The sequence below is a fragment of the Falco cherrug genome, chromosome Z (assembly GCF_023634085.1).
Source record: "Falco cherrug isolate bFalChe1 chromosome Z, bFalChe1.pri, whole genome shotgun sequence".
Classification (NCBI taxonomy): Eukaryota; Metazoa; Chordata; class Aves; order Falconiformes; family Falconidae; genus Falco; species Falco cherrug.
This window is the reverse complement of record NC_073720.1, coordinates 19,933,403-19,949,383: the sequence shown is the minus strand read 5'-3', so window position 1 is coordinate 19,949,383 and position 15,981 is coordinate 19,933,403. Positions and strand designations below refer to the sequence as shown.

The window sequence follows — 15,981 nt, the reverse complement described above, 5'->3', positions numbered from 1 at the left end:
CGGGGGGCGGGGGGACCGGGGAGGGGGAAGAGCGTGACCGTGAGCGGGGCCGCGCGTGCGGGACGGCGGCGCGATGGCGCGGCGCTGCGGAGCCGTTATCTAGGGGACGGCGGCGGGGTGCAGGCGCCGTGAGGTGGCGGCAGCGCCAGGTAAGGGCCGGGCGGCTCGTGCCGTGGGCAGTTTCCCCCTCCGCTTCGTCCCCCTCGGCTTCCTCGCCGCCCCCGTGTGCCCCTCTCCCTGGGGAGCGTCCGCCGGCGGCGGCTGTGCCGCCCCGCGCTTCCCGTCCGGGCTGTAGCCGGGCTCGGCAGGCCGGGCCGTGCGCCGCGGGCGGGGACGCCGGGGCGGGCTGGTGGGCGCTCGGCCAGCGCCGGCCGGGAGACGGGGGGAGGGCGGCAGCGCTGCGCCACTCGCTTCCCGAGCCGATTCCTCGCCCTCCCCACGGTGGCGGGGGCGTCCGGCCGCGGCCGTGAGCAGCGCTCCCCGAGCGGGGCTCGGCCTGGCGAGCTGCGAGGCGGGGCGGGTGCGGCCGCCCGCTCCCCGCAGCGGCGTCTCGCCTGCCCTCGGCGGGCGCTGGCGGAGCTGGCCGGCAGTGGCGCTTAAAATGCAATATGGCCTCGGCCGCTGCCGGGCCGCCCGGGGCCTCCGCGGCGTGGGGGCCGGGGGGGCCGTCGAGCCTCTTTTCTGGCCGGCGCGCGTAATGCCAGCTGCGGGGTGCCCGGCCGCAGCCCGGCCGCTGGCTTGGTGCGGTTTTTACTAAGCTGCTGGCGTGGCGCGGAGGGCAAGGCTGAAGATTATCCAGGCTTTTCTCTAACGTGGTGGTGGTTGATGCCGACATGGAGGTGCTGCGACCCTCGCTGGACTCGTGCCTTTCGGGTTTTTTCAGCTGCCTGATAAGCTTGGCCATAGTACCCGCAGGCGTTTTCTTGTTGAAAAGCTGGCGGTTTGTTGCCTTCACCACAAGTGGTCTGTGCTCGTCGTCTGTAGACGAGAAGGTAGAAAACTGCTAGCCTTGAAAGAAAGGCAGGCTTTGTTTTACACCTGGCCCGGGTGCCGGTGGGGGCTGGGGGGAGGGGTGCGGTAGCAGCCTGGGTCGCCTGCGGGCTTCGGTGTGCTCCTGGGCGCCGCTCATCCTTGCCCTGGGCCTCGGATGCTCTGCCGAAAGAAATACGGTGTCGTTATTTTCATCTTGCAGATGATGAGCCGAGGCACAAAGGAAAGCGGCCTGCCAAGTGTGCTGGCAGCGGGGAGGAGGATAAATCCCAGTCTCGGTTTTCAGCCTTGTTTTAGGCTTAGGTGTTTGCCAGCTGGTGGCTGCTCATTACTTCTGAGGCATTTCTGAAGGAGAAACCCGATAATTGAATTATGTGGGGTTATCGTCTTGTCATTAGTGATCTGTCCTGTTACTGAGAAGGGGGGGGGGGGGGGGGGGGCGGGAAAGGGGGGCCACAACCTGAAGAGGTCAGATACTTTGGGAGTTACGGGCTTTTTTCTTTCACCTTCTTTTCCTTTATAGAACTTTTATAAATTTTGTACTTCTTAACTGCTACTACTTCAAAGGGTATATAAAAGGTATGTGTTGGAAGTACATAACTTCTGAACTCAACAAACTCTTTAATCTGTATGTTGGTGTATTGCAATAAGAAAGTAGGAGCAGATAATGAAATTTCGGTATTACTTTCTAGAATTTGAATATTAAAAATAAATATTTGGGTCTTGGTCACATTTCTAGACATGTAAACTTTTAAAGTAAAGCTTATACATATACATATGGGTGGTCAGGGAAGATACACACAGATCTATAACTATGTATGCAAAAGGGAGATAGGCTGTCTCTGATGCTGCTTCTCTGAAGGATTAGCACTAGCGCAGTATGAAAATAAATAAACCTCTTGGCCGATTTTTTTTTAGAATAATTAGTTTAGACAACTCTTACTAATGTAGGAGAGAACCAGCACGGGTGATTGTTAGTCTTGAAGGTTTGACTTCAAGGTGAGAGCATTTATACAAAATAAGACATTTGTAATAAGCTACTTGCTAGCTGCACACACAAAAAAATTCATCTGAATTATTTCAGAGAAAATTTTCTACAGTTTAAGAAGGTATTGAAAAGAACAATCTGTGCCCCTTTGTTTGGGAGTTTCATTATGAGTCTATACTAAAACCCCAGAGGTAGGAAGAAACCTCCTTCTAGAGGCAGACAGATGACTAATACGGAGAAATTACTTGCCTTTTTGGTGAAAGGGTTAGAAATATCATTTGGGTATAGGTATTTTAAATATGAAAATCGGTTTCAGAATGTTCTGTGCATAGAATGTTACATAAGGTTTTCAAGTGATTATCTTAGAGGTGTTTGGGGTTTTTTCAGTCTCATAAATATTTCAAAGAAGAAAGTAAGCTTGGAGGAAGGAAGGAAGCTTGCGGATGAAGTACTCCTAATTATAAAGCAGTCACGGCTTGAGTAATCAAAATTCCTTGAGGATAGCTACAGCTTTTACATGGGCTTTAAGTACTACCTGGCTTGTTATAAAACCTCAGGTGGTAGCTGCTGTGTGCACTATCACTTGCTCCATCTGCCTAATATATGTGGATTCTTAGTGAGAGATTACCACCTGAAGCTGTAAGCTTAGGTCTTAATTTTTTTTGAAGGATCTCTGGAAATCCATTTACCAGTAACCTTTGGGCTTTCATGATTGATGGGATGATGAGTCCTAACAGACTTAACACCTTCCTGTGGTGGTTGTGGTGTTATCTGTACTTCCTGACTTGGAAGCTGGCTTTGCTGGCAAGAATGTTATTTTGGCTATAGTCTTTTAAACTGGAATTGTCATTTGTAGGTCACTTGGACAGCGTCACCTCTCTGAAGTGGGGAAGTGATAAGTCATCTTATGGCATATATCTGTATTCATTTGGGAGTAATTTTCATGATTTTTGAAATAAGATCAGTTTGTAAGATTTTTCTGTTGCTCAGAATAAGGAGTGATACCTGTTTTGCATGAATGCCTGACATTTCTTCAAAAACTGTTATTCACAGGTTAGTTGGAAAACTCCTTGGTGGTGTTTGTGCATATAAAGCTTGACTTCAGGGTGGTTGTTGGCTTTTCACAGGACACTGCCTGAAGCATCAGGTTAAGGTTCAGACATAAAGGTTTAGTGTTTTCCTTTCAAAATGATAGCAGGATGTGAAAAATAATGGAAGTCCCATATGATTTAGGGATTAAATGGGGTGATCTTGTGGCATATGAGTTTCATGTCTGTCGTTACTGAAGTAATCACAGCATTTTAAAAGGGTTTTTTTCCTCTTTAAAATAACTTCTGTGAGTTAAGGGCTGTCACCAGCCACAGCTCTAAACTGACCATGTTGGTTTTACTGTTTAGTATTTTGATGGACTTTGGTACTTTGCCACTTTTGCAAACTTAACTGTGAAAATAACCTGACAAAGTTCTAACACGAGTTTCTTTCTCTATCTACCATTCCTTTTCACTTAGTGGTCTACAACAACTACATAATATAGATAAAGTATTGATTTGGTTTTTTTTAAAAAAAGAAGCTGAACTGACTAGCTGCTTCAATGTTAGTTCAGCATAAGGTTAAACCTTCACCTTAGATTCCCAGTACACTACACCAGTTTGTAAAACAGAAGACTTTGGGCTGTGCTGCATAGTTGCTGAAACTATTGAGTTCTCCGTTGTCCAGACTTGCAGAGAAACTGTTCACCATTAACTACTTTGTGTTTAACAGCATTTCTTTTGAATGATGGCACTATGTTTTAAAGTTTTGATACAGCTTATCTGCAGAGTTTCTGCACCATCTACACTTGAGCATTTTTTTATGCTTGATTAGAAAACACTAGTTTCCACAGGAGTATCTTCATTACTAACCTAAGTACAGCTCCTTGTTTTGCTAGTTATAAACCCCACCATATTTTTTTTATTTTTTCCAGATTTCATCTAGGCAAGACAGATGGAATTGCATAGTGTAACTCTAGCTCTTTCCCCTAGAACTAAATTTCAATTTAGAATCAATCTTTTAAAAGCCAGAGACACTGATGTTTTTAAAATAGCATGCATTAGAAGGGATTGCAATAGCCCTTTTGTGGATTTGGAGGTGTGTAGTTTCAATCTTCTTTGAATTCAATCAAACTGTATTGATTGGAGGGGTGTTGTAAATATATCACAGGAGCCTAAAAGCAGATAGGTGCTGAACTCTAGTGTGGTTTTGACACTGTAGTTAACAACTGCTTGTTTGCTGTACTTTGGGTGGGTGGGCTTTCCACTTAAGTTTCCATGCAGGTGGTAGAGCATAAGTCTCAGTTCTCCTGCCTTTCAGGAGCTGAGTGTGGTGGAATAAGTACTATAAACTGTGGAGGATTTCTTTGCTCCCTCGAAACAGATACTAAACTTCTCAAAGTGCACAGTAGTAGGCATTGGGACTGCAGCTTCCCATCTGTAAATGAATCTTGCTCAGGACAACTAAAATGTTGTCTTCTAGGTCTGGAAGGCAGTTGAAGGTAGAAATGGCATTTATTTTAAAAGATGAAGTTATTTGACTTTGATTTCTTACAAGAATACGCTATACTTTAGAGCAAAACGTGATAATTCTATACTATTGTTTACTTTTGAGTTGGTTATTTCTTTTGTACTGTTAGCTTTTGTGTTTCTTCAGGTGCTTCACAGTATTTTTTTTATTAACCCATGCCATACTTAATGATTTAATATGATTTTAACACCAGCAGTTCTTGAATAGTTTTGTGGAAACATTGTTAAGCCTGAGGTAAACTATTACCAAGCAGAAAACCAGTGACTTTGTAGTGAAGTATTGCATAGTTGACACTGCCATTATTCAAATATAGCACTAATCCTGACACCAAATGGGAGAGAAAAGCTATATTGAACATTCTTTAAAAAAAAAACAACAAACAAACCAACAACAAACACTTCTTGCGTTTTTGCGTCTGCTTCACTCTCTCCTTTTCCATGTGGAAGCCAGTTCTGCTGTTGTTTTGCAGCTTTTGGCAGTTAACAGGGAGGTGGAGCTGCTGCTTCTTTCCTACCTAGCCTGTAGTTGCCGGCAGAGTTCTTACGAGTTTCAGATCTGCGACTCAAAATTGTTAAATACCTTTCAATTAGTCTTGCTCAAAATAACAAATCATAAGGTCAACCCTTAAGAACACAACAAGCTTTAGATAGCAAGCAGTATTTCTGATAAATATTAAATCAAGAAACTAAAATAGATTCCTGTGTGCTGGTTTTAGTCACTTTCTGAAGACCTAAATCAAAAGAGAATACTTTTGACTTTGGTTGTGTTCACCATGTGAATTTATTAAAATTTGTGAAACCAATTGGGATTTTAAAATGCAGAAAGACTTGGGTGGGTAGAAACCTTATTTTTCAGATACTGGAAAACTTTACATCCATAAAAAGCAAAAATTAATTGGTTCAGTTCTCTTACTGTACACTTGTAATAAGTGCAGTACATACTTAGCTATTTAAAACTGTATAATAGCTTTCATATCCAGCCCAATGAGAGTACTTTTAGTAGCTTTTTTAGTCTCAACTCTGTACAGTTGCAATCTGATTATAAATGTATTGTTATATAGTTAAAAAAAACAGCTTTAGTGACAAATATAAGTGCTTGTTAACACAAGTGCCAAGTCTTCTAATCGGCAATATTTTTAGTATTTTTTAGTAAATTTTAGTAAAATTTATATGTAGGAAATCTTGGTGGGCTCTGAGAAATAAACTCAAAGTATAGATGCAAGTAAAGATACTGCTGAGTGATTCTGATACCTGTTATTTTGGTCCTAACTGAAACACAGCTATGTTGGTGAGCCCTACAAAGACTGCTGTAAAGGCTTGAGATTAGCTTTTGTTTAATTGTTGGCTTCTAATTATTGTGAGTATAGATTTTTCTTTACATTATACTGTTTACTTTGATTTGTTAAATGTGCTGATGCCTAAGGAATGAGGTTCTGTATCTTGGTATTGGTAACACTAGTACTTAAATGCCTTGTCTAGTTTTATTGATCTATATGAAATGCCTTGAGTCTTTCTGTTACTATAAACTACATGCAATTAAAGCAAAGGAGTATTTCTTGTTATAAATTGAAGTTCCTTGTCGTTCTGATAATAGAAATATAGATTTTAAATGTTCCTTTCTAGGGAATACTGTGGAATTCCTTTAGACTTAGCAAGTTGCCTTTTACAGTTGCTTTTTATATAAAGTTGCCTTTTTCAGGTCAGTAAAAACATTTCAGAAGCAAGGCTGCTATAGGCAGTCTCATCTCAAATCTTAGTAAACCTAGAAATGCCATGGTTAGTTTCTAGCTGTAAGAACAGTATGGTCTGCTTCTAGAGATCAGGTTGTGGACTTTATCCCCTGTTTGACTAGGCAAATTACCTATTCCTGTAAAGATGCATATATGTAACTAAGAATAGTATAGCTCCTATGCTTAGTAGAGAACGTTCACTTGCTTTTTGTAACCGCAAGTGGAGAATCCAGGAGAGACTTTGTGGCTTCAAAACTGGAGTGGAAGGTAGTCTGTGAATGCTTCAGTTTCTTGAAACTGTTTTGTAGAATTATCAAAACAGAACAAGTGAACTTTGCTGCAATACAGAATAAAAGAACATCACATGATGATAAACATCCCAAATTTTGAGGAATTACAAACTCCCTTGTAAGGTCTTAAGAATTAATTAATGTTTTTTCTATAGTAGTCAACATCTCTTGATGTGGAAGTCTTGTGCTTTGTATTTCTTAAACATGTTTTGAGTCACTCTTGTGAATGAGACACCTGGTTTTGTGCAGAGTTGTTCTGAACCTTGTATTCAGCATATTTATGTTCTGCTTGAAAGCTAGATAAGTGTGGTAACCATAATCAAATTCATAAGGTTCTGTTCTATAACCTGAACCTCCGTGTTATGCTCTTTATTCTAATTGAGCTTCCTACAGAAGTACTAGTAGTTTGTTTCCATATACAACACAAAAACCTTAAGCTGATGCCTGTCTTAAATTTGTAACTACGAAGGCTTTAAAGTGCATCAGTTGTCTTAAGCAGACATTGGATTTTGTTACAACACTGAGTAAAATGGAAGCAGCGTGCCCATTCTTGCTCTAGCGTGGGAAGATATGAACTCCTTCAGGAAACTAAACGTGGGTACCTGAGAAATTGTCACTGATCAAATACAAACTGAATTTGAGAGTGATCTAAAATGAAAAGTAATAGCTTAAATTTTTTTTAAATTTTCTGTTACAGGAATTCTGTGCAGCATGTTTTCTGAGTGGAAGTGGGTAGCCCATGGCTTATATCTGCTTTTGAATTTTTGTTCTCTTGAAGGTAAGACTTCTGTGTCTCAAACGCAAGAAATTTCTAGAGCTTCTTTTGCTGGATGGTTGAAGCGCACACTTGCTTTTTGTCTAGATACTTGTGGGGTAGGGGCTGAAAGCAAGGTATATTGGTATAGAGAGACATAGCCTATGTTCTTGATACTATGGTAAAATAATGCATATTAAACTCGTACTCACTTCTGCTTCTATCCCTTGCTCATCTCTGTACAGAGAATAGTGAAGAGTGACTTTGGTCAGTGAGAGATGGCTTTGATTCCACTGACATCACTGGAGCTGGTGACTGTAGCAAACTCGAGTTTAATTTCACATATGCCAAATGGTATCTAAATAAAATCATATCTTGGTCAGACTAAACACTGTTAAAGCAATAAATTAGCAGTGAATTAGTGCAGTAGGTTCTGTGATCAAGTTAAAGCTGTGGTCCGCTGCTATTGTGTAGCAAATCATTCTCCTCAAGATGTTTAGTATGGCTGTTGATTCAAAGCAGTATTTCAGTCATCTATTTAATCTTTAAAATTGAGACTTTTTATGCACCTATATCGCAACAGTCACAATTTTATTATTGTATTGAAGTTCCTTTGTAAAGACAGTATTATCAAATGTGCAGAGTTCACTATAATTCCCAAATATGCTTGTAGTACACATACTGAAGCTTTTGAAATGGACAGTTCAAGTATTTAACTGTTTACGTGCCATTTTTCTAGAAGTAGTGCACACAATCCCTATTTTTTGTTCTCCACTTTCTCAAGAGAAAATACCTTTTAAACTGCAAGGGTAACCTCAAGTATATTACCTTCCTTCTTCAAAACATACTAAATGTTCAATCCTTGATTGTCTTCACTCTCTCTAAAGCCCCCTGTCTATTAACAGAACTTTTCTTGTTTGATAAATTGCTTTTGTAAAGTCTAGAGAACACTACACTGGTTTTGTCCCTTAAATCTGCTTGGTGTCCACTGATTTTCATTTTTTATAACTGCATTTCAGTTATAATACATTTATGCATTTCAGTTTTATAACTGTCAAGTAACCACTTCATTTCTTGCTCGGACACATATACTCTAGTGTTGTATCAGTAATATTGATTATGCAGTGCTCTGTAGTTTTTAATAAAGATGCAATTCTTTTTAGTTTCAGGTGGACTTGTACAGTCATGTGGTCACATCATCCCAGAGTCTCCCGTATTGGCACTTGGCTCCAACTTCACAGCATTGTGCATTCTGAATGAAAGTTGTCTTGACTTTGGCAATATCTATGCTAATCAAATTATATGGAAAATTAAAAATAGAGTGGTACCTAAAGAACAGTATCGTGAAATAAACAGAACAGTTTCCAGTGTCACATTTAATGACACTTCTTCACTAGCTACTCCTCTGACATGCAACATTTTAGCAGATGGACAGATTGAGCAAAACATTTATGGAATTACAGTTACAGTAGGCTGTAAGTACCATTTCTCTTGCCTTTTATTGTGGTCTTAAGAAAACTGCTTTTGAGAAACAGGGAAGAGAATGCAAGCAATAGGAAGTGCCTATATCTTGAGACATTTATTTCCATTCCCTCAGTTCCTGGATAATTGTATAAAACAATTCTAAAATTACATGCCATCAAAACTTGTAAATATGCACAGAATAGGGTTTTCTAAAAAATATAAAATACTGTGGAGTATTTTAGTGTTGAAATAAGAATAAAACAGAACAAAAGAAAAATGTTGAAGCAGAAAGATTTAAATTACAGAATTTAACTGAAATAGATCCTAGGAAAATTAACTTTTCCTTATTTGCTTCAGTTTCAGTGTTTAAGGAAGTACAGTGAGGTCGTGTGTCCTGCTTTCATAGTCACACTATGACATGCATATTTTCTTTATTAATGGACTGAGAAATACTTGGTCCATCTGTATCACTGAAACTGACCTTAACTGCCTTAAGGATGGAATTATTTGGATTAGTCTACCTCTATACATAAGAAAATACTCTTATTATAAATTTTCTTTGTTCAGGCGTGATAGCACTTGCATAGTTATAAGCAAGGGCTCTTTGAGACAAGACTGAGGTATTGGGAAGGTAATATTAATATACTACTTAAATAGTTGGTGGACCTTTAAGTGTCCTTAGTATCCGGGTATGAATGGCTGATGAATTATGTTGCCTCCTAGTGCTGGCAAAAGGTATTGCCTTGAGTTCACAATTTAATGTGGTGCTAGTATGAGTTACACAATGCTTTCACAGAAAAAGTGTTTTGCATTTCAACCTCTGAGGAGTGTCTTAACAGAAGATGTGACAGGAAAAATAAATGGAAACGTGAGGACAGATGCAATATGCTGAGGTGATAAACTGAATGAAAGTACAGGTAGCATTCTACAGTTATAATTCATATGTGCATCTTGAGATACATTTGTATTTAAAGACAATGTATTTTCATACTGTCAGTTAAAGAAATTCTGTAAACTGAGAATAACAGGTTTGAGAAGAACAGAACCATTCAGGAGAAAGACTAAAAGGTTCATAAGGTAGTTCTGTTGAATATAGCATTCTGCTTGAAAGGAAATAAGATTCTGCAAACACATTATATTCTTGTAAACAGTGGTATTCTAAAAGCTAGAAACTAACTTGTATGCTATGATTTGAATTTAAGAAGGGGAGAAAAACCCAGTTCAGCTGATAGTTCACTCTGAACACTCCTACACACAACTAAACTGCATTGATGAAAATGCCTTATGTTTCTTATAACTGTTCACAGCTAAAGCATTCTTCTTCCATAGCTCAAGTCAGGGAGAACAGACCTATCACAGTTGCTTTAGAGCTGAGGTTATTGGCAAAGTTAGCATATGCCAATCCAGCTGTAGTGCTCATTAGCAATTTTCTGTGGGCGTTAAAATAGACTTAGATGAGAGATGGTATCAGGTTTTCTGCGTCAGAATGAGAAATAATCTGTGCTGTTCCTTACTATCAAGTGCTTATTCCTTATGTAGTCTACTGTTTCTCAGAGCAGCTTGTTAAGTTTCTTGACTTCCATTCCTGGATGCCATCTAGCACTTTTTGCTCCCTGCTTTAGAAATAAAACGGACTATAAATACTTCTGATGTTCACTGAAATTGCTGTAATGGGACACTTAGTATGATTCTTACTGGACTGAAATGTGTACATAGATTACTTGTTGCTAACTTTTTCTGTGCAGTACCTCCAGAGAAGCCCAAGAATTTAAGCTGCATTGTGATTCAGGTGTCAAAACTCACATATCCTATGACTTGTACCTGGAACCCTGGAAGGCATACATTCCTGGACACTCACTATAGGTTGAAATACAGGTGGTAAGTAGCTCTCTGTAGAATACCTAAATAACTTTGAAGACTATTTGTTGGATAAACCAAACTTGCTTGAAATTTCTTGGTATTTTGTAAATATTCTTAACTTAAATCCAGTTTTCTGAAGCATCTCTGTCTGCTTTGGGGGGAAGGGGAAAAGTTAAGTTCACATTTGAAGCAATTCTAACTCCGACTTGAAAGTGTGTTGCTGCACTTGTTTTGGAGTAACAGCTATCTTGTATTTTTCTGTTCTTCAAAGAAATTATTAGTGTGTCTTGAGTACAATATACCTAGCCATTACGTTGCTCAACGCAGACTATATATTTTATGGTTTTCTGTGGTGATTGTTCTGTCTCATTCTAAATAAGTAGAAGATGCCCCTGCTCAGTCCAGGACAGTTGGACTAGATGATCTTTAAAGGGCTTTTCCAACCCAAACTGTTCTACAATTCCAAGTAGAGAAACCAACATACACTGACTGCATTTTGTAGAGGTATTATCTACTGTGTACTTCTGGAGAATTCAGAATAGTGTATGTCCACAATTAATCCTAACATGAAATATTCAGCAAAAGTATTTCTCCTGTGAAAGTGAATTAACTAAAGTACTTTATAAACCCTTCAGATGGTCTCTCATAGTTTAACATGGAGTGGACAGAATTGTTGTTCTGCTTTGGAAACAAGAATGACTGCCTACAGCTTTCCACCTACTTGGTTCTGCTGAAGTGTTTTGGTAACAAGTGTAGTAGAAAGTGTGGATTGTTAGAAAACTTTAATGCTTTGCAAATCTCCTGATGCCCCTAGAGCTATCTGTTAGTGTAGCAAAAAATTGTTTCTGTTCACCATGTGTTGCAACTGTAACACTGTACTCCTGAAGGGTGTGCAGGTAATATTGACCACATCTTGTAATGCATGAATATGTTTCTAGTTACGAGCCATATCACTTTTGATTAAACGTATCAATACTTGATCTTAATTGTATAAGTTAAGTCAGGTTTTTGTACAGCTTTTTATCACAGTATGGTGGCTTGTGCTTTTGAAGATAGGGGAATCAAAGTAAAGAGATCTTATTCTAGTTTCTATACTAATGCAATCACGCATTTATAGCTGGCCAAGCCATTCTAATCTCTTCACATTTTCTTCCAGCCCCTCTGCTTATCAAGGTAGCAGTGGAAGGGAAACATACAAGCTTAGACTGATTGATCACTCTGATCTGCTTAAAAAGATTGCCTAGAGGAAACCAAACTTACCGCTTTGTACCATGTTTTTCCTTCTCTTTCATTTAGGCCACAAGAGAACTTTCCTGACTGTATACCAAAAGATGTAAACAATTCTTGTACAATTGCTGATGTTCAGTTCTTTGTTAACCTGGAGGTTTGGGTAGAAGCAGCAAATGCTCTTGGGAAGGCTGAATCTGATCCTCTTGTTCTTGATCCCATTGAGATTGGTAATTATATACCTCTTACTAAAACTAGTGGTATGTAACTGCTGCTTCTGTGCATATTTCTGAATTGGTATGTTAATGTTTCTTGGCTATAAAAATAGTACCAAAATATTGTTGACAAGAACTTGAACTGTGCTGGACAAAGGTGTGGAAGGTGGGAGACTTGATCCCAATTCAGATAGCAAGTTCTTGTACAACAGTCTGCTTTAGAAACTACTGAAGTAGCAATTAATGGTAGTGTTACAGCATAGTGTATCAGCTGCTAGAGGCATGATAAAATACAGCTGTAGAGTTCACTGTAACTCCTTTCCTTCCAGTAAAACCTCTGTCTCCACACAACTTATCAGTCAACTCGGGGATACTGCCTACAGTTCTGAAGCTTTCCTGGGAGAATCGTATTTCAGCAGCTGTGATGAAGCTGAAATTTAATATTCGCTATAGAATCACTGGTGACACAAACTGGATGCAGGTAATACCACTTATGTTCCTTGTCACTCTTCTGTAACCCAGCCGTTTGTCAAACTACAGAAGTTCCCTTGCTGCAGAGGATTCACTTTAGCAGAGCATTCACTTTAGAATCATACAATTGTAGAATGGTTTGGGTTGAAAGGGACTCTAAAGATGATCTTGTTCCAACCCCCCTACCATGGGCAGGGACACCTTCCACTAGACCAGGTTGCTCAAAGTCCCATCCAACATGCCCTTCAACACTTCCAGGGATGGGGCATCCACAGCTTCTCTGGGCAGCCTGTTCCAGTGTCTCGCCACCCTCACAGTAAAGAATTTCTTCCCAATACCTCATCTAAATCTATCCCATTTCAGTTTAAAGCCTTTACCCCCTGTTCTGTCACTATATGTCCTTGTAAAAAGTCCTTTTCTGGTTTTATTGTAGTCCCCCTTTAGGTACTTGTCCTAGTTGCTGGCTGGGGTTAAACCACAACAGTCCTGGAGGGCCGCTATAAGGTCTCCCTGGAGCCTTCTCTTCTCCAGGCTGAACAACCCCAGCCCTCTCAGCCTGTCTTTATAGGAGAGGTGCTTCAGCCCTTTGATCATTTTTGTGGCCTTCCTCTGGACTTGCTCCAACAGGTCCATGTTCTTATGTTGGAGGCCCCAGAGCTGAACATGGTACTCCAGGCAGGGTCTCAAGAGGGCAGAGCAGAGAGGGAGAATCACCTCCCTTGATCTGTTGGCCACATTTCTTTTGATGCAGACCAGGATTTGGCTGGCTTTCTGGGCTGCCAGTGCACATTGCCAGGCCATGTTGAACTTGTCCACCAGCACCACAAGCCCTTCTCCTCAGGGCTGCTCTTAATCCATTCTCCACCGAGCCTGTATTTGGGCTTGGGATTACCCTGACCCAGGTGCATGACCTTGCACTTACACAGGCCCACCTCTCCAGCCTGCCAAGGTCCCTGTGGATGGCATCCCTTCCTTCCAGCATGTCAACGGCACCACACAGCTTGGTGTCATCAGTGAATTGCTGAGGGTGCACTCAGTCCTGCTGGCCATGTTGCCAACAAATGTGTTGATGAGCACCGGTATCAATACTGATCTGAGGAGTGCCAGTCCTCACTGGTCTCCACTTGGACGTTGAGACATTGACTGCAACTCAATTTTGAGTGTGACCATCTGACCAATTCCTTTTCCATCGAGTGGTCCATCCGTCAAATCCATGTCTCCAGTTTACAGACAAGAATGTTGTACAGGACAGTGTCAGATGCTTTGCATAAGTCCAGGCAGATGACATCAGTTGCTCTTCCCTCACCCACCAATGCTGTAACCCCATCACAGAAGGCCACCAAATCTGTCAGGCATGATTTGTCCTTAGTGAAGCCATGCTGACTGTCAACAATCACCTCCTTATTTTCCATGTGCCTTAGCGTAGTTTTCCGGAGAATCTGCTCCATGATCTTGCCAGGCACAGGCGTGAGACTGATGACTGTAGTTCCCCAGGTTCTCCTTATTTCCCCTTTTAAAAATGGGGTTTATGTTTCCCCTTTTCCAGTCCATGGGAAACTCACCAGACTGCCACGACTTCTCAAACATGATGGACAGTGGCTTAGCCACTTCATCTGCCCATTCCCTCAGGACCTACGGATGCACCTCATCAGGTCCCATGGACTTGTGCGCCTCCAGGTTCCTTAGGTGGTCTCGAACCAGATCTTCTCCTACAATGGGTGGTTCTTCATTCTCCTAGTCTCTGCCTTTGCCTCCTGTGACTTGGGCAGTATGGCGGAAGCATTTGCTGGCAAAGACTGAGGGGGGGGGGCGGGGGCGAAGTGATTGAGTACCTCAGCCTTCTCCATGTCCTGGGTTACCAGGTCTCATGTTTCCTTCTAGAGAGGCCCCACATATTCCCTTGCCTGCCTTTTTTTACTGAGATACTTAAAGAAACTTTCCTTGTTATCCTTGACATCCCTGGCCAGATTTAATTTTATCAGGGCTTTAGCTTTCCTAACCTGGTCCCTGGCTGCTCAGACAATTTCTCCGTATTCCTCCCAAGCTACCTGTCCTTGTTTCCACTCCCTGTAGGCTTCCTTTGACTTGTCCAGGAGTTTGTTGTTCATTCATGCAGGCCTCCTGGCATTTTTGCCAAACTTTCTCTTTGTTGGCATGTGTTGCTCCTGAGCTTGGAGGAGGTGATCTTGGAATATTATCCAGCTTTGTTATGCCCCTCTTCCCTTCAGGGCTGTATCCCATGTTTCTTTGCCGAGCAGATCTCTGGAGAGGCCAAAGTCTGCCACCTGAAGCCCAGGGTAGTGAGCTTGCTGTGTGCTCTCCTTGTTGCCTTAAGGATCTCAAACCTCATAATTTCATCATCACTGCAGTCAAGGCTGCCCTCGAGCTTCATGTTCCCCACCAGCTCCTCCCTGTGGTGAGAAAAAGGTCCAGCATAGCACCTCCTATGGCTCTTCTGTCACTTCGAGAAGGAAGCTACCATCGGTGCACTTCAGGAACCTCCTTGATTGCCTGTGCCCTGCTGTGTTGTCCCTCCAATGGATATCAGAGTGGCTGAAGTCCCCCATGAGGACCAGGGCTTGTGAGCATGAGGCTACTCATATCTGTCTATAGAAGGACTCATCTGCTCTGTCTTCCTGGTCAGGTGGCCTGTAGCAGACCCTTGCACTATAATGTCACTTGTCCCCGCCCTCCCAATTTATCTGGCCTATCCATGAATGCTGTGATCAGCCGGGCTTTTGGCACAACTGACAGTACAGTTACATTGTGTTTTCTTTGTTGCCTTCTCTGCTGTCCTCCTCATCATGTTGCAGTATATTTTCTTTTTGATGTTTATTCTGTACGTGAAACATTTAGAACTTTCATAATGGTGAACTTTACTCTTCCGATACACACACAAAAATATTGATCTAAATGTCATTTAAAGCTTGGGCAAACTCTGTACAGTGCTGGGCAACTTTTTTGAATGTGCTGTACTGCCTGGGTCACAACCACCCCAATGCAACACTACAGGATTGGGAAAAGTGCCTGGAAAGTCACCTGGCAGAGAAGGAGCAGGGGGTGTTGGTTGACAGCCAGTTGAATGTGAGCCAACAGCATGGCCAAGAAGGCCAGTCGCATCTTGGCTTGTATCAGAAAGTGTGACCAGCAGGAGTAGGGCAGTGATTGTCCCCCTGTACTCACGCTGGTGAGGCCGCACCTCAAGTATTGTGTTCACCTTTGGACCACTCACTTCAAGAGGGACGTTGAGGTGCTGAAGTGTGTCCAAAGGGCAACAAAGCTGGTGAAGGGCCTAGAGAACAAGTCCTGTGAGGAGCAGTTGAGGTTACTGGAGCTGTTTAGTCTGGAGAAAAGGTGGCTCGGAGACCTCATCACTCTACAACAACCTGAAAGGACATAGCCAGGTGGGTATTGGCCTCTTTTTCCCAGGTTGG

The 15,981-nt window shown here is 41.8% G+C and overlaps 1 protein-coding gene across 2 annotated transcripts in view; it reads left to right on the top strand.

The window, feature by feature from the left end:
• The first annotated feature begins 10 nt into the window (after positions 1–10).
• The window catches only part of IL6ST (interleukin 6 cytokine family signal transducer), a 36,565-nt gene continuing 20,594 nt past the window's right edge, over positions 11–15,981 (top strand). For both annotated transcript variants that reach the window (XM_055699148.1, XM_055699149.1), the window contains exons 1-6: positions 11–149; positions 7,254–7,334; positions 8,474–8,785; positions 10,520–10,652; positions 11,931–12,091; positions 12,406–12,557. In XM_055699148.1, the coding sequence (XP_055555123.1) occupies positions 7,268–7,334; positions 8,474–8,785; positions 10,520–10,652; positions 11,931–12,091; positions 12,406–12,557 (825 nt within the window). In that variant the 5' untranslated portion in view covers positions 11–149; positions 7,254–7,267. The remainder of the gene's footprint in view (positions 150–7,253; positions 7,335–8,473; positions 8,786–10,519; positions 10,653–11,930; positions 12,092–12,405; positions 12,558–15,981) is intronic.